Genomic DNA, 25503 nt, shown 5'->3' on the forward strand with positions numbered 1-25503 from the left:
CAGGTTTTTGTTTTACAGTATGAATCAGGGTTAATACAGGTTACCCACCTTTACTGCAGCTGGCTGGTTCAGAGAGTGGCTCTCTTTAAACTGATCCAGCAGTGATTCATCCTCAGCTCTGGCCATGCTGTTTACCGTGGCCTCAACAAGATCCTGCAGGATAGAAAACACTCGAGACTCCAGAAGAGACATCGTGTGTATTTTTCAGCCTGTAAAGAGAAGGCTGTGTTTATATCATATAAACAGTGGCAGGCTGTACAATGGCCTGCCGTTACTGTGCTCTCTGTGGGACTGTTCTGTCGGGAGGGCGACGCGGCTCACTGCTGCAGCCCACTGGCGCGGAGCGGCACTGCGCCCAACACCAGGACACCCCACTAACTAACTCAGTGTTTCTCAACCTTTTTTCTATCACGTCACCCTTTAAATATATGCGTGATGTCAAGGCACCCCAGTTTATGGGGGAGGGGGGGGGGGTGCTGTTGCAGTACTTCAGGTGAGAACGGGGGGGGGTGCTGTTGCAGTACTTCAGGTGAGAACGGGGGGTGTTGCTGGCGGAATATGAAATAAAATAGCGCGTCACAATTAGCGCGATTAGTGCTGCCTGTGATTTGGGACACACCCCGACACGAGCTGACTCTGGAAAGGAAATATGCACGTGAGGCGCAATATTTTGACGGCACCCCCGATGAAGCCAGACGGCACCCCAGGGTGCCGCGGCACCCTGGTTGAGAAACACTGAACTAACTAACTAGCGAGGGCAAAAGTGGGCCTTTCGGAGATTAAATCTAACGAACTGATTGATTTGGGAAAATATTCGATCATCACCAAACGGTAGGCTTGTTCGACTTAACCCGGCGCTGCGCAGTCCGCTCACCGCCTGGCTCCGTACCGTACATGCAGGTTAGTTTTTTTTTGTCCGACTTGCGTTTGCGCCTTCATCACGTGACGATGACTTCCGGCGTTATAATCTCGCGAGTGTATGAAACGTCAAAGGGGCCAAAAAACGTCTGGACGAGACGCCTTTTATCGAAAAGAACGGCGTAAAATACGATGGATGTTTTGATTGTTTTTACAGAAGTGTCTCTCTAATATGTTAAAAATGTTCAAATCTTGCAAAAAAAAAAAAAAAAAAAATACACGCACGCAAAATTAAACAGCGTTTTTTTAATTTAGTAAGCTAATGATGCTGTCCAGCATTTAGACTGGAGTGAGTTAGGCTAGCTGTAGTAGTAGTAGTAGTTTTTTATTTCGGTTTTTGCCAAAACATATACACACATAAAGAACAGAACTTAAAGAAAAGAGAAAAAGAAAGAAAACATCACATCCTCAAGTCTATGAGCAAATACTTTTTCTAGTATTTTTGAGAATTTGGAAAGCAGAGAAACTTATCTGTAGTTAGAGCATTTGTGTCTGTCTCCACTTTTATATATAGGAATGACTTTTGCAGTTTTCATTTTTTGGGGAAATGTACCTGTTTGCAGTGACTGATTACAGATATGTGTAAAAGGTTTTACAATACACTTTATGATTTTTTTTATCAGCCACATATCTAGTCCATTCCAATCAGTGGACTTCTTGTTTTTGCATTCATTAACAATATCCAATATTTCATTTTCTTTAGTCCTCCTAATAAAAATGGAGTGAGAATTTTTATCAATAATATCTTTATTAATTTTATGCGTATTTCTTGGGTCTAAAATCTCTTTAGCTAAATTATGTCCTACATTTACAAAATAATCATTAAATTCATTGGTAATTTCTTTTATTTGATGTACAATTAATAAATTAATAAATAATTTGGATTATCGGCTTTTCCCAAACAATTTTTAACTATGCTATTTAGCACTTTCCATGTTCCTTGAGTATTATTTCTGTGATGTTCCAATAATTTCTGATAATATTCCTTTTTGCTATTTCTCCTAATACTTGTTCATTTATTTTTATAGGTTTTATATTTGTTTTCTGCTTCTTTTGTTCTTTGTTTTAAAAATGTCTTATAAAGTAATTTTTTTTTTGCAAGCATTTGCAATTCCTCGAGTAATCCATGGTTTGTCCACTGTTTTGTGCCTTCTTGTACATTTTCTTAAAGGACAGTTTTTTCATATAATTCAGTTACTATAGTCAAGAAAGTATCATGTCTTATTTGGATCGTCATTTTCATATACTTCTGTCCAGTTTTGTTTCATTAGATCAATCTCAAGAGCAGTGATAGCTTCTGGAGTTCTGTTCCGAATAAATTTAACAGTGTCTGGCTTGTTTTGATTTTGTTTCATTAAATATATTTTGAAAGATTGCAAAAATTGGAAGATGATCACTTATGTCATTTATGAGCAATCCAGCCACTATTTTGCTCTCTATTTTATTTGTGAATATGTTATCAATCAGTGTAGCAGTGTCAATTGTTGGTTTTATGATCACAGGTAATAGGCTGTTGCTGTACATTGTATCAATAAATTCTGTTGTCCTTTTGTGTCGATTTGGATTTAATAAATCAATATTAAAATCCCCACATACAATTTGAACATTATTATTACTTAATTTATCAAACATATCACCTATTTTTTATTAAATGTATCCAGGCAGGTTCCTGGTGTTCTATATACACAACTTATTATAATATTCTTAGATTGCTCTACATCAATTTCTACAGTTATGCATTCCATTATATTTTCTATAGCCTCTGACATGCCTGTTACCATCCTGCACCTTAATGCTGTATCAACATATATAGCGACTCCTCCTCCTATTTTCTTCCCCCTATTAACTGTAAAAAGCTCATATCCATCTAGCCCTACATCATAAACCTTTTCATTGTCTAGCCAAGTCTCAGATACTGCAATTACATTAAACTTTTTAAATTTATTTAAGTAATCCTTAATTTTGGAAAAGTTTCTGTACAGGCTTCTACTATTAAAATGTATTATTGAAAAAGCACCTTCCATATTTACGTTACTGTTGAACTGTCCCTCTGTATAGTATTCGCAACTGTTGTCAATGTTAGTATAGAAGTGGGTTTCTGGGTCAATATCATGTCCAATTTCATATGTTTTAATCTAATTGTTTAAGGTTTATATGGTCATACTCAGTAAACATTCTATATGCATGATTATTCATATCTATGAGTTCTTCTCCCTCAACATCATTTATCAGAAATGAACAATTGTTGTTGGGTGCTGTTGGTCGGTTTGTGTGTTTATATTAAATACAGTGTATTGTACTGCCTGTATGTGTATCAGCTAATTGATGTTACATAATAATAGAATATGATGAGATAAATTGACACTCATAATGTGCATGGGGCTTGCCAATAAGTTTGGATACTGGATAGATTTTCCAAAGTAAAGAGCCAGATTCAGGATCATAAATGACTAAATGATGGGATTTCACTTCCTAGATTTATTTTATTTTCATTTGCCCTGAAAAATCTATTCTGGTTTAAGTAGCTTACTGCTTGAACCCTTTGATATGCAACATGGGTAAAAATGGCCCTCATTCATTTTCTATGTAACTTCATGTGTGGCTGATGGTTTCTATGATAAATTAATTCAGTCATTCAGAATTTACGTTATTCCTCAAATATGTAACTTGTAAGTCTATGTCTGTAAATGACATTACTTGTGTTCTTATGGAAATAGAAAAATTACTGGATCTGCTGAAGCATAAAAACTAATATTAATAATACAATGCTAAACAACAACAAAACTAACAATATTCATAGTAAATTAAGAATAATTTACATCTAATAATAATAATAATAATAATAATAATAATAATAATAATAATAAGAAGAAGAAGAAGAAGAAGAATCAGCTTCCTAATATAATTTGTAACTAATTTAATAAATTAATAAATTCATTTATTTAAACCCTGATGTTTTTGCAACAATAGGGTTCTTCATGTGTGATATACTGACAAGGTGATGTGATTTCAGTCTGGATATAAAAAAAGTGGGGAGCTGCACAGCAGCTGCACAGCAGACTTCTAGAATATAAGGACAGCCAATAGCTACTTTCCTTACTGAGGAGTTGGCAACACTGCTGTCAGTACACAAGCAACATACCGAAGCGCATTATGTTTACGGGCGATTTACAAAAGAGTTTACCCGCTTTCACACCGGGTCGAGACAAATAGGAAGCCTTGTGCACAGTGTTCATGTCCCTCAAAGTTAAAGGACTGTTGGCCGCAGAGAAGGACTTTATTTTTTCCAATAGTTGATTGTTAATTAGTTTGTTTGTTAATTTCTTTTTTTTTCCAATAGTCTACAGAACAGACAATTTTTTTTTCATTACTGAGGGTAACTGAGTATCATGTGTTCTTTGGAGTTGAGAGTTATTCATTCAATACAGGAAATGTTAACTTAAATTAAATTAAACCCCAACAACCTGCTCTTATTAATTATCTTTAAAAGCACTATGTAACTATTACACTGATATCTACTTTTCTGTCCTTCTATTTTTTTGTGTTGTGAAATGCGCTAAACAATGAAAGCTGTGTAAATGAGCATGATGCTGTATTTATTTCCAAGAACAAACAACAAAAAAGCCGATCTGCAAAAAAAAACAAAAACAAAAAACAATGTTTTAAATCTGATTGTTTTATGTGTGATTCATCAATAAATTGATCAGTTCCCTTTCAGTAAATCTTAATTGCCTTTCCAGATATGCACTTCGGAAAGAAGACAGGAGATTTTGGCATACTGACATCATGCATCATGAAAGATAAAAGGCTCAGGATTGACTGTTATTATCCACCATGCAATGACGATGCACCCTTTACATGTGAATTTAAAAACAGCATGAATGACCTACTTGGAAGCATAACTAAACCTATGACAAGTAACGATTCCTTCTTCAGTCGTACAAAAGAAGCATGCCACCTGTTTCTAAATGAATCTGTGTACAAACCAAACAACACCTTCCACTGTATACTGACTCGACGCAAAAGGAAAGAGTATAAGACGTTAACTGTGATGTATGGCAATGATAAAGGTAAGTGTCAAATGAAGCTCTTATGTTTTTAATCTTTAGAATCTCGCTGACTAAAGCCTGATTTCTGTACTAACATTTCCATTTCTTATCCTTGTGAGATTTGAACATGCCATTGGTATATGATAATGTGGGATGAGACTGTAAGAGGGTGGGAACTGTAAGAGTATGGGCTGGAGTTCAGGTGGCTTTTGCTTTGTTTACAATGCATTGTTCTCAGGCTGTTTAAAGGGTAGGGATGACATTTTTTCAATTCATAGGAGCACCCTTTTCTACTAAAAGTGCAGAAGAACACTCATAGATGGGTCCTTAAAGAGGCACATTATCAAAATGTCCTGATCTAGAAGGCATTTAATTTACATAATTTCATATTAGTGTTTAGTACTCCGGTCTAGTCTCGGACTTGACCTTCTTTGGAATCAGTCTTGTCTCGGTCTCGGGGTGAGGTGGACTCTGAGACTGTGGACGAGACCAGCCAAGTCCGAGTCCTCTATCTGAGGTGAAGTTCATTAGAAACTATCTATTGTTACTGAACATCAACAATTCATTCAAACAGACAGAATCAGTCCTTTTTCTGTATGCCTAAAATCTGCACAAAGATTGGCTAACAGCGAAAGAAACAAGCTACTCCCGCTTTCATTCAGTATCTCATCAATGCACTTTTTATTTTGAATTGTCTGATGTTAAGTTAAATGTGTTCTTTTTTTACCGGCTTGCTGGAGTTATATTCTTTGGTTGTGGGAATCATTGTGAGTTTGTATGCAGGACTTCACGAAAGAAGAAACATTCAGAAGAATGTAAAATCTGCCACATTTCGATAACAGAGACCTCAGGGACCACGACTAACTTTTTCCAGACATTTAGAAAAAAAGGAAAGTTACATGCAAACTAGCGAGGTAGTAAACTAGCTAACATATAAATGTTATCGGGGAGAGCACTGACTTTAACAACGAGCTAGCTAACCTTAGCTAGCTAACTAAAGCTAGCGACGAGCTAGCTAACCTTAGCGACAAGCTAGCTAACACACTAATGTTACAGAGGAGAGAACTAAAGCTAGTGATGAGCTGGCCAACCTTAGTGACAAGTTAGCTAACGAGCGGTCTGAGAGCAAATTGTGTGTGTTTGTTTTTTAACATATTAATTAAAAAACATATATTATAAAAATTAATAGAATTTGATTTAGTTGATGCATTTGGTGACTTCTCATTAAGAGACACAGATTAAGAGTAATTTTGATAAATATGGAAGATCAATTTTTTTTTTGTTTTTATTTAAATCTCTCTAGCTCTAGCAGTCTTGACTTCAACACTAATTCATATATTATTCGTATTCCCCTTGGTTGGCACTTTATGCCTTTTTACTTTAAGAAGTGCAGTCAGAAGGGCATTTTGTCTCTTTTTTGCCACTTTTTAAAAGGGCACTAATAATACTAATGCCATGGGGGTAAGGGAGCAGTTGCCCTCCTTGAGTCCACCATTGAATGCATACAGGCAGAGCATTTAAACGACAAGGCAAGTTCAGGAAAGAACATGTGAGAGTGCAAGTAAGCTGTACAAATAAATGCAGTACTATGATAATTTTTTTAAATTGTCCTTCTTTTTACAGAAATGCCAAAACAGTGTTCTTCCGCTGTGCTGCTGATGCATGAAGCTCAAGGATTGCTGTGGTCAATATCTCTACACACTCTGCTGAAGATGCTCTCCTAATCTTAGTGATGGTTGTTTGCTGATATATTAGTACAGCTATACTTGATCTTATGTTTTTTTTTTTTCTGGCTTAAACTGTATTAGCATACATTTGAAGACAGTAATAATTCAAAAAGGCTAAACACATTCCTTCAGAATTTTATGTTTAAATATTGAACATAAATGGACTATATAAATAATATCCACATTTGTGCTGAATAACATTTTTAACTTTCCTGTCATTCTAAAATGTACTTTTAGTAATCTTTTATCATTGGGGTCAATTTGACCCCAGCAACTTTAACCTTAAATTATATATTAATTAAAATAATGAATTATTACGTTTATTTCATATGCTATGTTTGTTTGTCGACTACTTAAATAGCTTTTAAAATGGTTATGTTATGTAAGGGCTGTAAATTTGTGTTTGAAGATTATAAAATGTCATACATGTCACAGTGACCTTCACATTATCCAAAACGAATGTGTGAAAAATGCTAATATTATTTTATATGTTTTACACTGCTAAAACAGCCTGGGTTCAAAGAGACCCCAAATATAATAGGTAAAATAACAATACTAATTAAATATGACAACCTAGCAAACAGAACTACATTTACTGTCAAAATGTTATATGTTAGAATATAACAATTATAATTAGTATTCATAATCATATTAGTCTCCAAATAAAATAATATTATATATATATATATATAATATATATATATATATATATATATATATATATATATATATATATATATATATATATATATATATATATATAATATATAATTGAGCTAGCTGAAACAATGTCCCTTTGCATAAGTATGTTACATGGAGGGACTTCTCAAAAATAAGGTTTAAATATTCCAGTGAGTATTGGGGAAGAACTGCATCAGACCATCCAGGAACTGCCTAGAGATGGACAAAACTTAAACCCATGTGTGATACAAACCTGACACTACCTATTCATTAACAAACACCATCCCTAAAGTGAAATGCACGAGTGGCATCATCAAGTTATTTGATTACTTTGGCTTTGTGGTTCTATGCATTTCGCTAATTTTGATTTTTCAAATGTGAGTTAAGGTTTTCTGACAATTAATGAATGTTGACACTGATTTGTAATAAAAGTATTAAATTATTTTAGTCTGTGTAGGTTTTATTTGTAATGCTCTTCATAATTACATTGTTGACACTGTTTTTCTGAAAAGGCTTTCTAATGAGGGGGCAAATCATCTTCCTTTATATATATATATATATATTTTTGTGCTTTAATCTGTTTACCGTATTCATCCACGTTTGTGTTCATGTCAACAGCCAGATTCAGCTATTCAGAGTTACTGTAAAAGTAACTGAGTATAGGTGATTATATTAGGCAACAAGTAATTTAGGCAGGTTTATAATTTATACTTTGACATGTGCAGTTTGACTTTGACAGTGCAGTTAAAAATCAAAAGACTCCTTCAGGGTGACTGTGGAGGAAGGTGTGATAATGAAAGGGGCAGCAGTGTAAACACAGTAGAAGTGGTGTAAAATCTTTCAACCAGATTTCTGGAGCATTTCTGTGAGGATTTAATTGCATTGACTGATACGAACGTTGGATGATGAATGATTCCCACCCAACCCCCCAACTCCACCACCATCATTCCAGAGAACACAGTTCTTCAGCGGACCTGCTGTTTTTTTTTTAAGCAGGGAATACTTCTCTAGAGGGAGAAGACAATCTTAGTGAGTGAATTTGTGCATCTGAGTAAGCAATCAGTGCAATGTAGAAGAGGTGTCCACAAACATTTGAATAGACAATGAAATTCTTCATCTCCAAATTTTCCATCAGTGAGTAAAATATTAAAAAATACCAAATCAACAGATTTGGCGTTGATTTGTTGAGTGGTTTCACCTACTGTTAAATCATTTTTTTAACAATAACAAATAACATTTTTAATAAACTGCATAAACCTAATTGTGTCCATGTGCCTCCTTTGTTATATAACAGAAGAAGAGCACATATATGTTGCTTGCAAATCACATTTATTTCAATTGATTAATCAATATCAACACAGAGTAAAACCCTTTCTGTGTCTGTGAAGCTGCAGAGGTGTAGGCTTATGCACAGAGAGAGGAGTACTCCGTCTCAGACTGGTCATCTAAACAAAAGAGACGTTAGAATAAATAAATAAATAAATAAATAAATAAATAAATGAAAAAAAAAACAGGTAAATTACAGTAAAGTAAATTTTTAAAGGCATTTTAAAGAACTCTTACTTGGTTGGTAGTAATCATAAACTTTGATCACGGCAGGTTTGAGGTTTTTGACTGGAAGCAATTGCTTAATATGTAGCTGATAATTCAGAGGTTTGTTCTTTAGGATCTGTTAGACACACCCTAGTCATTATACCGTACTCAGAATGTTTCAATCTACAATTCTTACCATTCTAACAATCATGTTAAGCTCTTTATCTCTCACCTTATTTATGTACATGATAACGTGGTCATCTTTAGAATCTACACGTTCCACAAGTGGCATGCCTTTTAGCTGCACAAACAAAAAGAACACAACCTACATTTACATTTTTGCAAATATGTCATATTTATAGTTTAACATCTTTAAAACAAAATGCAAAAAAAAATATATATATATATATAAAATGACAATATTTCTATTTCGAATTTGGGAGAAATGTCTGTAGTTTATAGAATAAAAAACAACAATGTTCATTTTAGTGAAACATATACCTATAAATAGCAACATCAGAGAAACTGATTCAGAAACTGAAGTGGTCTCTTAAATTCTTCCCCGAACTATATATACATAGGTATATATTCCATTAAAATTAACATTGTTGTTTTATTCTAAAAACTACAGACAACATTTCTCCAAAATTCCAAATAACAATATTGTCATTTAAAGCATTTATTTGCAGAAAATGAGAAATGCCTATATATATATATATATATATATATATATATATATATATATATGGTGGAATAACTCTGGCTTTATTCAGCAATTTCATGCATATTGGAATGTTCTTCTCTCCCAGTCTTACACATTGCTTTTGGATAACCTTATGCCACTCCTGGTGCCACTCTCCTTGTGTCTGTGCCAGACTCTGTAAGTTTTCTGACCCAGTCGCAACCAACGCTCGCAAGAACTGCAACCTGCTTTCCGACCTTTAGTTCTAACAGTTCTACAAGGACTACTGGTTCATTCTTTACAAACTGGAAAGAGACCAAATATGTCTGTGAAAGCCAGAAAAGGAGAAAGAGAAACTAATCGGCCTGAAACATTTATGACACTCTGCAACTGTAGGGGAAGCTCAGACTGTCTAGTCAGTTGTATTTATTGTAGTGTTTTAGTCCTGTGTTGCACTATCATTACACTTCTGCACCTTTTGCATTGTCGTTCCATGTCTCCATGATTCCAGAGAAAAGTAATTTCATTACACTGTATACCTGTACTCAGATGTAATGACAATAAAAGCCTCTTGACCTGACTTAATAATAACATATTCTAAGCTTAAATTGAGATTTAAGAACATCTATTCTTCTTCTATATTTTTTCACTAGAGTATACATATTTATGAATTAGTTTTATGAGTGTGATACATATGGGAAATATGACCCAATGTCCTGAAAATATGCAAAAAAAAAAAAATTGTGTGTTAAAGGAAGAAGAACTACTTACAGTGCTAGGGTCTGCTGTGAATCCTGATAAGATCTTTATGTCCACTATGACCATATTAGTGCTGTCCAGTAGCCCAATATATCTGACAAAAAACAGCGACCAAATTAAGTCATTTATTGAATTGTTTTAGCTCAGAATACACACACCACTTTAGGTAAACAGCCATGAATGATGGAGTGTTTGATTAATATATGCTAATATAATATTTTTTTTATATTTGAAACATTTCAGGCAGTTGCCAGTAATTACCAACTGACAGTTATTATTTCTTATCATTTCACCGTTCTTCCATATTTCATTTGGGTTCGGTTATGTTCTTACTTGACTGTGAAGTTGATGGCTAAAGTTTGGGGATTTTTTTTACAGTCTCCTTCAGTCTTAGCCTTAACGCTCAATGTACTGGTGTCAGTAGGTGTAGGGATATTGTAGAAAAGTGCCATCTGTGTGTGGGGATATAAGAAAACAATCAGTTAAAATAGTCATTAAACAAAATGTATACAAGTTTATGCATTTTTCTAATTCACAAAATGATTTAGTGATTTGGCCAGCAATATAAATATCCTGTTAATAATAATAATAATAATAATAATAATAAAAAGATATCCTCTTTCTCTTCTCACAGACTGACAGCCTAATCTGCTTCTATACAGCCTATATGGAGAACACAAAATCATCACCAGTTTCAGTAACGGCTTCCTGTTAAGTTTTAACTAACAGGTACACTGTGGCATTAGGGTAGCTGCTTCATTTAAGGTGGAACAAAAAAATTCGAATAAAAAGCTCCCTATCACTAAATAATTAGCGCTGGAGGATAGAAAATAATTGTTAACCTATTTTATCATATTCTTTTGTCTATATAGTTCATGTCAGATTTAGTACATGTTTACGATCACTCAGGCTACGTTCACATTACCAGGCTGAAGTGACTCAAGTCAGATTTTTTGCTCACTGTGGCTTAGATCTCATTTTTTATGGCTGTGTGAACGTTCCAAATCCGATCTATGGACATGCAACATAAAATTGGGGTAAAATTGGAATTCATGCATCTTTTTGCTTTTACGCATGCATTTTGACGTTATGTACAGTTCATGCTTTTAAAGGGATAGTTCGGTATTTTTGACATGAGTCTGTATGGCATCATCATAACCAGTGTCGTGCATCCACACTGACTTACCCCCCACAGCGTCCTGTGAGCCGAGTTCTTGTCCAGTTTAGGTCAAAGCGAAAGTAGTCCGGCATGTTTGCTGGGGTCAGGAAAATAACTCCTTTTTCTTCCCAAAGCAGTACGTGTTCAAAAGAGTGATTTATTTACATCACAAAAAACTAACCCTGCAAAAGTCACGCCTCGTAAATCACTTGGGTCCTACTTTGTCTCATTTCGTATCAGTGCGCGCAGCGCTGCAACCTGACAGCTAGCCTACGTGTTTGGTTTTGCTTTGTTTACTTCTCGCCTCAAGAACATGTCTGACTACGAGAGTGACGAGGAAAACATTGATCACCGCTCAGAGCCACGGGGATATCTTTATGAACCCGAGTATACAGATGTTGAACTTCGCCAAATGGAATTAGATCGGGCAGAAAGAGAGAGGGTGGACAGAGAAGTGGTGAAAGATGAAACTGGAGCCACTGCTGGAGCTGCGATACCCAGGGTGGCCGACAAATCCTGGTGCACTTGTTTCAAGTGCGAAATAATGCAGACCGAGGTGGAATGCTACTGTTGCCACGAGTGGGACTTAGTTATGCCCGAGATGCAAGACCTATCCATTGATGAGGATGTCAGCGGGGCAGCTGCTTGCATCACAAACAAGTTGACGCGTGCGCAGCTCGCTGTCAGAATGACGCGCACTGATACGAAATGAGAGAAAGTAGGACCCAAGTGATTTACGAGGCGTGACTTTTGCAGGGTTAGTTTTTTGTGATGTAAATAAATCACTCTTTTGAACACGTACTGCTTTGGGAAGAAAAAGGAGTTATTTTCCTGACCCCAGCAAACATGCCGGACTACTTTCGCTTTGACCTAAACTGGACAAGAACTCGGCTCACAGGACGCTGTGGGGGGTAAGTCAGTGTGGATGCACGACACTGGTTATGATGATGCCATACAGACTCATGTCAAAAATACCGAACTATCCCTTTAAACAAAATTATCTCAATCTAGGAGAACCTAAATACACTGACCTGCACAGACACACAGTTGGAGCCATTCACTATAACACTGTATTCTCCAGGAACATTTTGTAGGGATTTCTCCTGGTACAGTAACTTGTTGTTCTGATTCACTTCAAAGCTGTGAGTCTCTTTATCTGCTGACTGCACAGTTACTGTGCTGAAGCCGTCTGAGCTGTACACTTTGGTGGAGTACAGAGCCAGAGCCTGGAGGGCCACCACTGTGTCCTGATCCGAACACAAACACAATGAGGACTTAAACACATTAACACGACAGCACAGGCAGGTCAGAACACAGACTGAATGATAGTATTAGTACCTGTGTGGAGGAGAAGCCTCCATAGGGATTCTGCTGCCTCACCAGCCAGCTGACAATCCTGTTAGCATAGCCCAAATCAGCAGCAGAGAGTTTATCTGTAGAGAGAACAGCTAACAACACGTAGGAGCTGATCTCCACTGACAAGGAGTCAGAGTCTTCAGATGCAGACTGAGACCAGTGAAGACGACCATCTGTAATTAATAAGAGTCGAAAAACCTCAGCTTTAAATATGTTATTAGTTCTCAAATCTTAAAAACTTGCTCTTTGAGATCTCAGGTTTTATCATTATTGCTAAAAGTATAATTCTATACCTCCTGAAATGGCACTTCTATCCAGTTGCTTTAGCAGCTGCCCTCTGATTTCATTCTCTCCAGCCAGGGTAAAAGTGTAGGCCAGCAGGGCAGTAGTATAAGTGGTTTTCCTGCTATTAACAAAGAGCTTTAAACATGATAAGCCTTTCCTCACAACAGGATCCTGAAAATAAAAAACAGGAATAGGTTCTATTTAATCAAACTAACATCCTTAAATCATGAAAAAACACTCAAAACACTTAATTTACTCACTTATGTTTGTGCACGCATTTTGTGACTTTAAATAATTTATTCACCAATATTTAGGCTTGTTCCTCCTCTATTTACTAACTGATTCATTGATTGTTTATTTTCTTGAAGCATTATTTTTTACATAACATATTTAAAATCATTGTAATGCTCCACTGACTGTAATAAGCACAACAGCATATTTGTCATTGCCATCTGTGAGCTTGACATACTGGCAACTGCACTGTGTACTTTTGGCAAATACTTCCAGACAGTGGAGTTAATGTCCACTACACTCTTAACTGTATGGGTATGCAGGAGGAAAAATACTAAATCTTGCATGCAATGCTATAATATTGACATTTGTATTGTGTTTAATTTGGGCTAAAAAGCCATTGCATATTCACTTTTCAACACAAGGTTTATTTTATTTGCGGCCCAGGCAGAAGAGAAGCTGATACTGAAAACTAAAATGTAAGCATTATCCTGCCTGCCTCACTAGAGTGAACTGCACCATTGTGTGGTTTTCAGCACTAGTTTCCAACCCAGTGCAGCAACAACAGAGACTTTGTTCTCCCTATTATAAGACAGTGGTGCACCATAATAATGTTGCTGTTTATTTAGGCTAAGAATGCTATAGTGGTGCTTTAATGTTACCATATTACTGACCACACTAAAAAAAATGCCCACCTCAGCTGTTTGGCCCAGTTCCAGCAATGAGGCAGTGATGTAAGCAGTCATGGTCACATCATCACTTACACCACCCTACAATACAGTGAAATGTTACTCAAAATAGAAAACAAATAGTCTCAGAAAATCACTCTACAGCATTTAATTCCATGGTATAAAATACAAACCTTCATTCTGTTGTTGAACAGACTTCCCTGTCTAACAAAACAGCCGTTTGATTTCTGTTTACTGATCAGCCATTTCTTTGCACTGTTAATGTTCTCTGGATCAATGAAGATGTACCGCTGTGCTTTCCCAAAAGTCCTCATTACAAAAGCAGTTAACCTGGTGGTGGACATAAATACAAATCCATGTTAAAAAAGACTTTTTTCCGTTTCAAATTTCATAATAGTCATTTACAGCAATTAAAATGCTTTTTTTTTTGGATATTTGTAATGAAAATCCTGTGAAGTGTAATTCCTCATATATATAATTCCTCATTTGCTTATAATAGTAATCTTATAAACTAGGGGAGTAACGGTACAGAAAATTCACAGTTCGGTTCACACCTCGGTATAAACCCCATAGTTCGGTACATTTTCAGTACGGTTGGTGAAAAAAATTGTAATGGGTTGGGAGCAGTAGCTCTCCAGCCCAGAAGGTTTTTAGAACCCAAGTGCAGAGCAGTAGATCTCAAAGCAGGTAAACCCAAGAAAAAGGAAAATAATAATAATAATAATAATAATAATAAATATATATATATCTAAATATATCTCTATATATATATATAAATAGGAGATATAATAATATTATATAATAATATTATGTATATATATTTACGTAAATAGGATATATAATAATATTATATAATAATATTATGTATATATATTTATTATTAAACCCCGCTCCACGCGGGGATCGAACCTGGGCTGTCACGGCCGCAGCCCAATGCTCTAACCACTGAACCAGCGAGCGGATTGGGATGCGGCCGCTTTATTCGCCCTTAGAGCCTCCGCCGAAAGGGGCGGAGCAACGAAAAACGAGCGGACAGGGAAAAACGGGTGGAAAACAAAACCTCACGCCCAGCGTGAGTGAAAGAGAAGGGGAGAATGTAAACAAGACTTGCCGCGGAAGCTAACGGCTACCTCTTATGGAGCGAGGTAAAAACAAAAGAGCTTACAAACTAAACAAAGAAGTGAATTGGGGTGCTTTTGGATTAAACGCTGCTCCACCAGAGAGAAGAGGAACAGCGAGGGGAGAGAACAGGTGAGCACACCGCGTGCCTCGCAGCGGCTACCACACACACACACACACACAAACACAGAGACACAGGAGAGAGCACACAGCTCTATCTCCAGCAGACTCGAGAGAGAAGAAAGGGACAGAGGAAGATACTTTTGCGGGAGGAGTATGCCAGCGGTGCTGGATCATACTCTCTCCAAAGGGATAGCAGGAAGAGAAAGAGAAAAGAGCCGAGGCTCACTCGAAAAACGGGCATAGATTCGCTCTCACGAGCTTCAAAGATCCAGCGCCGAGTGGCTGGTTGGCGTTGCTTATAAGGTGTTGAAAGCAGGTGTTGATAATTAGCCAACTAACCCTCGGCGCTGGCCTGGCGCGTCCTCCGATGCCCTGGAGGACGCCCCAGTCGGCCACCAGCCCTTACAGGACCCCCCCCCCGAGGGGCGGCACCCGACGGCCCTAAACCCGCCGCACGGTCTCGCCGAAAAGCCCTAACCAGTTCTGGGTCCAGGATGTGTCTAGCGGGCACCCAGGACCGCTCCTCCGGACCGTACCCCTCCCAGTCCACCAGGTACTGGAGGCCCCTATGGTGCGGGGACCCGGGGGAGCAGCCGGACCCAAAGAACAGAGGTGGGGCCTAAGGCGGGACACGTGGAAGGTAGGGTGGACTCTTCTAAGGGCGGGTGGCAGGGCGAGCCGGTATGATACCGGTTTGATCCGGCGAAGGACTTTGAATGGCCCCACGGTAGGTGGGGTACCCCGCAACGGGAGGTCCTTGGCCGAGAGCCAGACCCGTTGACCAACCCTATATGAGGGGGCGGGCCGCCGCCTCCTGTCTGCATGGCGTTTCTGGGTCGCCCTGGCAGACAAGAGGGCAGCCCGCGCCTTCCTCCAGGCTCTGTGGCAACGTCTGACCGTCTGGTCGGCCGAAGACACCCCCGTAGTGGTCTCCTGTCCGGGGAAAGCAGGCGGAGCATACCCAAACTGGCACTCAAAAGGCGACATTCCCAACGATGAGTGCCAGAGGGTGTTGTGGGCATACTCCGCCCACTTCAGTTGGTCGGACCAGGTAGACGGGGCAGAGGAAGCCAGACAGCGGAGGGTCCTTTCCAGATCCTGGTTGACCCTCTCTGTCTGACCGTTGGACTGGGGGTGGAACCCCGAGGACAGGCTGACCTCAGCCCCCAGTAAGCGGCAAAAGGCCCCCCAGAACCGGCTGGTGAACTGCGCCCCACGGTCTGACACGATGTCAGCGGGTGGTCCGTGGATGCGGACCACCTGGTCCAGCAGCACCTCTGCAGTCCCCTGCGCGGTTGGTAGCTTGGGCAGAGCCACAAAGCTACCAGCCTTGGAAAACCTGTCAACGATGACTAGTATCACGGTGTTGCCCCGAGACGGGGGCAACCCCGTGATAAAGTCCAAGGACAGGTGTGACCAGGGACGCGAGGGGACCGCTAGAGGGTGCAGCAGACCCGTGGGCCTGGTTCTGGGGTCCTTACCCTGCGCGCAGACTACACAGGCGGCCACGTGGGCACGCACGTCTTTCTCCATGCGGGGCCACCAAAACTGGCGCCGCAGGAACTCGAGCGTGCGTGTGACCCCTGGATGTGCGACCTGAGGTGAGGAGTGTCCCCAGGTGAGCACCCTTTTCCTGAGGGAGTGGGGTACATACTCCCGGCCTGGTGGGCCGTTCCCCGGACCGGGATCTGTCTCTTGGGCCCGTCTGACGGCGTCCAAGAGTCCCCACCGAAGGGGCGCCAGGATCCTGGCCGGAGGTAAAATGGTGGAGGGCTCGCTTAGGAGAGGGAGGGGTTCCCACTGGCGAGAGAGGGCGTCCGGTTTGATGTTCTTGGACCCAGGGCGGTATGACAAGACGAAATCAAACCGGGTGAAAAACAACCCCCATCTGGCCTGGCGTGGATTTAGGCGCCTGGCCTGTTGGATGTAGGCCAGGTTTTTGTGGTCAGTCCAGACCAGAAAGGGGTGTTCGGCCCCCTCAAGCCAGTGCCTCCACTCTTCTAGGGCAAGCTTCACCGCCAGGAGCTCCTTATCTCCCACGTCATACCTCTGCTCGGCAGGGGTCAGACGGTGGGAATAGTAGGCACATGGGTGTAGTCTGCCATCCAGCCCCGCCCGCTGGGACAAGACCGCACCCACGCCTACTTCCGAGGCGTCCACCTCCACGACAAATGGGAGTCCGGGGTCAGGCAGTCGGAGAACAGGTGGCCTGGTCAGCAGGTTCTTTATAGCATCAAACGCCTCCTGGGCTTCTGTGGTCCAGGTGAACCGCCCTGAGGTCTTCCTGGTCAGGGCGGTCAGTGGAGCGGCCACAGTGCTAAAGTTCCGGACGAACCGCCGGAAAAAATTAGCAAAGCCCAGGAAGCGCTGGACCAGGCGTACCGAGGTGGGTTGGGGCCAGCTCTCGACTGCCTTGACCTTGGTGGGGTCCATGTGCAGGGTGTTATGGGACACCACGAATCCCAAGAAGGACACTGTCTGCACATGGAACTCGGACTTCTCCAGTTTGACGTAGAGGTGGTTCTCTAGCAGTAGCTGGAGTACACGTCGGACATGGGTGACGTGTTCGTTCACCGAACGACTGTACACGAGTATGTCGTCCAGGTAAACGAACACGTACCTGTCCAACGCCTCCCGGAGCACCTCATTAATATACCCCTGGAAGACAGCGGGGGCATTCATCAACCTGAAGGGCATTACCAGGTACTCATAGTGCCCAGAGGGGGTGATGAACGCCGTCTTCCATTCGTCGCCCGCCTTAATCCTGACTAGATTATAGGCACTGCGCAGGTCCAACTTAGTGAAGATGGTGGCCTGCTGCAGTGCCTCGAAGGCGGACGACATGAGGGGTAGGGGATAACGGTTCTTTACCGTTATCTTGTTGAGGCCTCTGTAGTCTATACAGGGCCTCAATCCCCCATCCTTCTTCCCCACAAAGAAAAAGCCGGCGCCGGCCGGGGAGGAAGAGGGTCGGATAAAACCCAGGGCCAGAGCCTCCTGGATATACTCCTCCATCGCCCGACGCTCGGGGCCTGACAGGGAGAACAACCTTCCCCTGGGGGGACTAGTTCCAGGGAGAAGGTCGATGGCCATGTCACAGGGGCGGTGGGGGGGCAGTATCTGGGACTTCCTTTTGCTGAACACCTCCCCGAGGTCATGGTAGTCGGTGGGCACTCGGGAAAGGTCAGCAGCCCCGGGATCGAGGTTTGTGCCTCTGGGTGCTCGAAAAGGCTGGAGGCAGGAGGACCGACAGGCGGGCCCCCATGCCAACACTGACCGGGACAGCCAGTCAACATGGGGGTTATGCCTCTGGAGCCAGGGAAATCCCAGAACCAGCTGCAAGTCGGGGGCGCTGATGATGAACAGCGTGATCTGTTCAGAGTGCGACCCGACTCGCAGCGTGAGGGGACGTGTTTGATGTGACACCACCCCTGGCTCCAGGGACCGCCCGTCGATCGCCTCTATAGGCAGGGGTTCCCTCAGACGGACCAGCGGCAAGGCTAGCTTCCTGGCTGTGGCTGCGTCCAGGAAGTTACCCGCCGCTCCTGAATCCAGGAAGGCGGGCAGGCGGACCTCAGAGCCCCCACATGCCAGTGTGGCATTGAGGAAAACCCCTGTAGTCCGAGGGAACCCGGGTCGGTCCGTTAGGGGTCCTTTACCCCCTAATGGATGCTGGTGTTTCAACGCCAACTCTGGACAGGCGGTGCGTGGGTGCCCTGATGTTCCGCAATAGAGGCACTTGCCTTCCCGCATACGGGTGTCTCGCTCCTCTTGCGAGAGGCGCGTGTGCCTCAACTGCATGGGCCGCCCCCTATTACCTGTAGGTCTGGGGGGTCCATCCCCAGTGCGTGCCCTACACCGCTCTCTCAGGCGGTTATCCAGCCTCTGGGTGAGCTCAATGAGGTCATCAAGTGTGGTTGGCGAGTCGCGATGGGCGAACTCATCCTTGAGATCCTCATTGAGCCCGTGATGGAATGCGCTAGCGAGCGCACTAGCGTTCCACCCGCTTTCAGCCGCGAGCGTTCGGAACTCGATGGCATACTCAGACACCGACCTCCTACCCTGACGCAGGTTCAGGAGGCGGGCCCCCGCCTCCTCTCCTCGAACCGGAAGGTCAAATGTTCGCGAAAGAGCTTCCGCGAACAGCGTAGCTGTGGTGCAAACGCCCGGCTGGTGTACCCATACTGGGGTTGCCCACGCTAATGCTTTTCCGGTGAGGAGGGAGACGATGTATGCCACCTTGGCCCGCTCCGACCGAAAGCGGGAGGGTTGTAGCTCGAAAGCCAGCGAGCACTGTAAAAGGAAACCCCTACAGCCCCCTGGCTCACCCCCGTAGCGCATGGGAGCCGGTAACGGTGGCTCAACCAAATGTGCAGAGGGGGGTGCAGCTGCCACAGGCTGCTCTGCCGGAAGAGGGTCCGGCCCCTGGGGAACTGGTTGAATGGTTGGGGGTGGGTTCTGGGCCAGCCTGGCCGTCAGACCCTGTAGCTGGGCCAAGATCTGCTGCAGGGTCTGCTCATGTCTCCCGATGGAAACCCCCTGGTTCCCTAGGGTGAGCTTTACCTGCTTGAGATCTTGCTGCTCTGCTGGGTCCATGTTAAGGCTGGATCTTTCTGTAATGGGTTGGGAGCAGTAGCTCTCCAGCCCAGAAGGTTTTTAGAACCCAAGTGCAGAGCAGTAGATCTCAAAGCAGGTAAACCCAAGAAAAAGGAAAATAATAATAATAATAATAATAATAATAATAAATATATATATATCTAAATATATCTCTATATATATATATAAATAGGAGATATAATAATATTATATAATAATATTATGTATATATATTTACGTAAATAGGATATATAATAATATTATATAATAATATTATGTATATATATTTATTATTAAACCCCGCTCCACGCGGGGATCGAACCTGGGCTGTCACGGCCGCAGCCCAATGCTCTAACCACTGAACCCCTTATTCGCCCTTAGAGCCTCCGCCGAAAGGGGCGGAGCAACGAAAAACGGGCGGACAGGGAAAAACGGGTGGAAAACAAAACCTCACGCCCAGCGTGAGTGAAAGAGAAGGGGAGAATGTAAACAAGACTCGCCGCGGAAGCTAACGGCTACCTCTTATGGAGCGAGGTAAAAACAAAAGAGCTTACAAACTAAACAAAGAAGTGAATTGGGGTGCTTTTGGATTAAACGCTGCTCCACCAGAGAGAAGAGGAACAGCGAGGGGAGAGAACAGGTGAGCACACCGCGTGCCTCGCAGCGGCTACCACACACACACACACACACAAACACAGAGACACAGGAGAGAGCACACAGCTCTATCTCCAGCAGACTCGAGAGAGAAGAAAGGGACAGAGGAAGATACTTTTGCGGGAGGAGTATGCCAGCGGTGCTGGATCATACTCTCTCCAAAGGGATAGCAGGAAGAGAAAGAGAAAAGAGCCGAGGCTCACTCGAAAAACGGGCATAGATTCGCTCTCACGAGCTTCAAAGATCCAGCGCCGAGTGGCTGGTTGGCGTTGCTTATAAGGTGTTGAAAGCAGGTGTTGATAATTAGCCAACTAACCCTCGGCGCTGGCCTGGCGCGTCCTCCGATGCCCTGGAGGACGCCCCAGTCGGCCACCAGCCCTTACAAAAATAAAGAGGCTGGGCATTCTGTATAGCCTCACCTTTATTAACTTCATTTTCATAAGAACCCTGTTTTGTTTTTTGGGATGGAATGTTGTAACAGGGTTTGAGCACTTTCATTAAATGCTTGAAACCAGGGTCTCTCCTAATGTCATCATGAGAGGAGAGATAATGAGCATGATTTATTAAGAACAAAAACAACAGCATTACTTTAACTGCCTAAACTACAAATATTTGTTTCCTAAACATATTAAGAGATGTTAATCAATAAACCAAGGGTCATACTCCTTTAGGACCTGTATCAGGGAACTAGAAATTATTTGATTAGAACTTATCACATCTCCTGTTGCTGTGTTATTAGAGTAATTGATTTGAACGCACCCTGTCCTGCCCACTTTTGTAATCTCTGTATTTAAGTCTCTTTTCTGTTGGCAGTAAGGAGTACCAGAGTACTGGGGCTGGATCCCCAGCGAGTTGCATTGGGGCTGGTTCCCCACAGCTGTAAGGCTGTACCGTGGTGCCTCTCTGTACTATGGCTATTGGGTCTTCCTGCAAGAAGCTCTGAGACTCTAGTTTTGACAACAACTAAGGTCGCACAAAAATATACAACAACTGTATGTTTAAGAGCAGATGAAATGACCAGACATGTCTCTTTAAAAAAAGTATACAACAATTTGGTGCTGTGAGCAGGATCAGAAGAATACAACAGCCCTCACCACGTGTTTTCCTCTCCTGTGCCAAATGTACTGTACCCTCCAGTGATATGCTTGTAGTTCAGTTGCCGCTGATATCCTGTGCAAAACCAAATGATTATCTTTATTATATTCTGGTTTGTTCAGTAGCATATTGCTGAATATGCTTAGTGTCACCATAAAGAATTCTTCTTCATAAAATGGTATGCTTACTCACCGCTCTTAAGGAAGCCAGTAGCTTTCTCTCGGATGGCTGGGGTCAGCTGTTCAGTGCTTTCCAGGTACTGAAGAATGTAGATATTGGGAGAGAGGAGAGCAATGTTTTGTTCTCCACAGCCATACGGCATCTTCAACAACCCATCAATATTCTTTAGTGCACGGCCCAGAATGTCTCCTACAAAAGAACCAATAAGTAGGATTTCTTAACTACAGTCAAAAGTTTGTACACACCTCCTCATGCAATGTTTTTTTTTTATTTAAGAATCAAAGACAAAAAATTAAGGGTCACATACAATTACGTACTAAACAAAAAAAGTGTTTGTCCTCCACAATCCACTGACCTAAACCCAACTGATATGGGTGATTTGGGATGAGCTGGAGCTTCACAACAAGAAGGAAAGTAGCAACTATCGTTCAGCACCACCAAGAGTGTGCAGATCTATTCTTAAAGCTAAATGTGGTATCTAAAGTATCTAAAGTAAACTTGGTGTAATATTCTTTATCTCCTCAGACAATTGCCACTAAATCCTTGGTAATAGACAGTATTACCAAGTACACTACAGGTCAGATTCCTGGACAGGGATCATATCTAGTCCTATAGTAAAATTTCCTTTGAATTGAAAATCTCCAATCATAATGCTGTGTAGTCCAAGACTAGTGAATTAGTGAATAGTCACTTTAGATGCATTTGCACAACTGTGTGAGCAACGGGTACAACCTAAACATAGTGACAAGTTCTTGTAATAAATTGTTGAATTGGCAATAAAACAAGAATATGAGGAGCAGATAAACATGAACCTGTTGGCGTCACACGTGGGTCACCTAGTGCTAAGCTGTGGAGCAGAGGAACTCATTGATTCATCAATCAACGCCTTTGGGATACGGGCAAGATAAAGGGGGTGGTGATCAATCAACATCCAGACTAATCTAAGATTTTGTCACTGTATGTAATCATATGCTCAAAGCAATGTTTCAAAATCTAGTGGAAAACCCTACTTGCTCAGTAGAGACAGTTACTACTACAAAACAGGATACACTCTTTTATAATACCCTGGATTTGAGAAGAAACAATGAGTGAGCAGGTGTACCAATACCTTTGTTCATATAGTGTTCATATGACTAATTTATAGTCAAATGTTATATAAGAGTCTGACATGCGACAGATTTAATGAATGACACTGAATATGGCATTTGGGGCAGTGGTCTGATGGCTTAGCAGAGGGCGGGGTTGTTGGTTCAATACCTGGGTTTGGAAAGTTGCCACTTTTGAGCAAGTCCCACAACCCTTGCTGCTCCTAGGGTGCCAAGGTAATGGCTGCCCACTGCTCCAGACACAAGTGCTCACTATAGCTGAGTTTCAAAACCCCAGTAGGAATACTGAGTCCTTCTTAATACCCTGTTGGTCACACATTTGCTTGAGTCCACTGCTAGTTCACTGTATGAATGGGTCGAAGGTAGAGGCCACATTGCAATTTTTTGTCTTTTACAAGTATGCTTAAATGTGCTTGCATGGCACAACAGTTGACTGACTTGTCATGCGTTAATGTTAGCATCTTCCAAATTTCTCTTTAAGGATTTTCATACAAAATGGCGAGTTTGCTGATAAAAACTACCAGTTACTGCGAATCCTGTAGGATCCTGAACCATGGAGAGGCACTCCCTTCTTGGGTAACTGATTCCTGATTTAAATTGACCTATTAACTTTCAAGTTTGGTAGGTGAGTTACTGTAAAGAAATCAACAAACAGTACAGGACCTGGCACTCAGTTTACCTACCATAGCTATGGACCAAAAAATACAGATCAGGTACACTGTAATCAGGTGCATCAGTCATTTACATCCATTGTTTTCTGTCTTACCAAGCACTGAAACAGAAGCTCGTGCTGATCCCTCTATCACGTCTTCAGGAAGAGTCAGCTCCTCTGAAACACTGTTTCCTGTGAATCAGATAAGTGTCTTCATCACTCATGAGCAGCACAGTATCATGTGCATCTCTGGTACTGAGTACTGACTGAATTAGTGTGTAAAGATGTAAAAGTGCATAACTGACCCTGTGGACAAAGCAACCAACTCTGGCTCTTGGTCTGTTCAGTGCCTTCAGCCTACATGAAAATATGTATAGTTAAAATATAGAAATCTTCCTTTAATATATTTAGTTATGATGTGCCAATTGAAAACTCAATATTTATATCAGTCCTCAATGCTATAATTCAATATGATCCATTAGCCTAAACTATCACATAAATGTTTAAAACTCCTAGAACCCAAAACCACATGTTCAAACCTACACTATCAGTCAAAAGTTTTAGAATACCCGTATTGTTTAGTTGTCCAGTAGCAGTGTTGGCACAGGCAAGCTCCTTTTTTCATTTCCTCCTCTTTGCTGTCAGACCTCTAAGTCTTTTCTTAACGTAAGCTGAGATAAAAGTGTTGCCATGTGGGTCAGCCAGACCTCTTCCTGTACCAGTTTTCTCCCATTTTCCAGGCTTTTTTGAATTTGTAGAAAACAGTACTCACTGCTCTCTCGCTTCATCTGTAATTTCTCTGAAGGAATGATAAGAGTTATCTGTTTCTTTGTATTTTTCTAGTTATAAGTGTGAATGTGCTGTGTGGTGTGTAAATGCTGCAGTAGACCCGATCTGTTCTAATACTGCTTAACTACAAACAAAGGCTGTGTAGATTGGCATTTTCCAAGATTTGTTTATCTCCCTTACCAGCTGTACGCTGTTATTTAATGAATTGTTTGCTAAAATGATATACTTGTACCATATACTCATTTTTATTTATTTTAAAATTACTGTTTTCACTTTTTAATTTATTTGTTTTCTTTAAATGACCTGTCAGTTTACTGCAGGACTTTGTACCATTTCCGGTTATTGACTGGACCTGAGCAAGGTGCCATTTAGATGGTTATGTTAAGCAAAGTGCTTCCAGACAATATATATTACTAACAGCATAAGAAAGAAAAAAATAGTATAAGATTGGTATCTATACCAACAAATATTGTTATACTTTTTAAATGCCTACCTGTACCAGCAGACTTCGTGTGACTGTGTCAATGCGTCCTCTGTCAGGAACACTCAGAATCTCATTGTTACACACAGTCTGTGACGGTTCTGCTGCAGCACTGACCGTCACGTTCAAGACCCCTATCACACAGCAGAAGATTCAGAGAGGAGTTTATTAGTGTTTATTAGAACAACACAAGAGAAACAAAATAAGTTACAGTGTCTTAAAGGGGTTTAAATTCTGAATGATATCAACCAGTAAATTAAGCAAAAATATTAATGTAGCCAGAAGAAGTCTAGATCAGATACAAAACCCTGATACAAGTGGTGGAATATCTCCCACTGAGTATTCCAACAGCAGAATCACTTTTTATCTTAAATGTCAGCTGGAGACCCACCTCTTTCAGAAGAATTTATTAAATCAATAATATCAATTATATATCAACTATCAACAATAATATCAACTATATTGCACTTAAAATGTTTTATCATTCTTTTGGTGTTCTCTAGGAGTACTTGCATAGTTTAGTAATATCTAGTCTGACTCCAGGAATTGTGTATTATAAGAGTAGGGCTTGTGTGGCTCATTTCTGGTACTATCAGAGCTCAAGGTATTTCTAATTTGTGTTAATTATGTAGAATATCA

The 25503-nt window shown here is 41.3% G+C and overlaps 2 protein-coding genes across 2 annotated transcripts in view; both read right to left on the minus strand.

Annotated features, from left to right (window-relative positions):
• LOC111192347 (zinc finger protein 883) overlaps positions 1 to 25503 on the minus strand; it is a 48514-nt gene that overhangs the window by 4299 nt on the left and 18712 nt on the right. Inside the window, exon 2 of the mRNA XM_022668890.2 lies at positions 49 to 153. Within this exon, the coding sequence (XP_022524611.2) occupies positions 49 to 126 (78 nt within the window). The 5' untranslated portion in view covers positions 127 to 153. The remainder of the gene's footprint in view (positions 1 to 48; positions 154 to 25503) is intronic.
• The window catches only part of LOC103028185 (alpha-2-macroglobulin), a 33720-nt gene continuing 16904 nt past the window's right edge, over positions 8688 to 25503 (minus strand). The window contains 15 exon segments of the mRNA XM_049466953.1: positions 8688 to 8820; positions 8939 to 9044; positions 9141 to 9209; positions 10362 to 10443; positions 10683 to 10801; positions 12540 to 12755; positions 12847 to 13037; positions 13158 to 13320; positions 14076 to 14150; positions 14243 to 14399; positions 21656 to 21731; positions 21849 to 22025; positions 23709 to 23786; positions 23900 to 23951; positions 24877 to 24998. Of these exon segments, the coding sequence (XP_049322910.1) occupies positions 8780 to 8820; positions 8939 to 9044; positions 9141 to 9209; positions 10362 to 10443; positions 10683 to 10801; positions 12540 to 12755; positions 12847 to 13037; positions 13158 to 13320; positions 14076 to 14150; positions 14243 to 14399; positions 21656 to 21731; positions 21849 to 22025; positions 23709 to 23786; positions 23900 to 23951; positions 24877 to 24998 (1724 nt within the window). The 3' untranslated portion in view covers positions 8688 to 8779.

This window comes from Astyanax mexicanus, chromosome 18 (assembly GCF_023375975.1).
Source record: "Astyanax mexicanus isolate ESR-SI-001 chromosome 18, AstMex3_surface, whole genome shotgun sequence".
NCBI lineage: Eukaryota > Metazoa > Chordata > Actinopteri > Characiformes > Acestrorhamphidae > Astyanax > Astyanax mexicanus.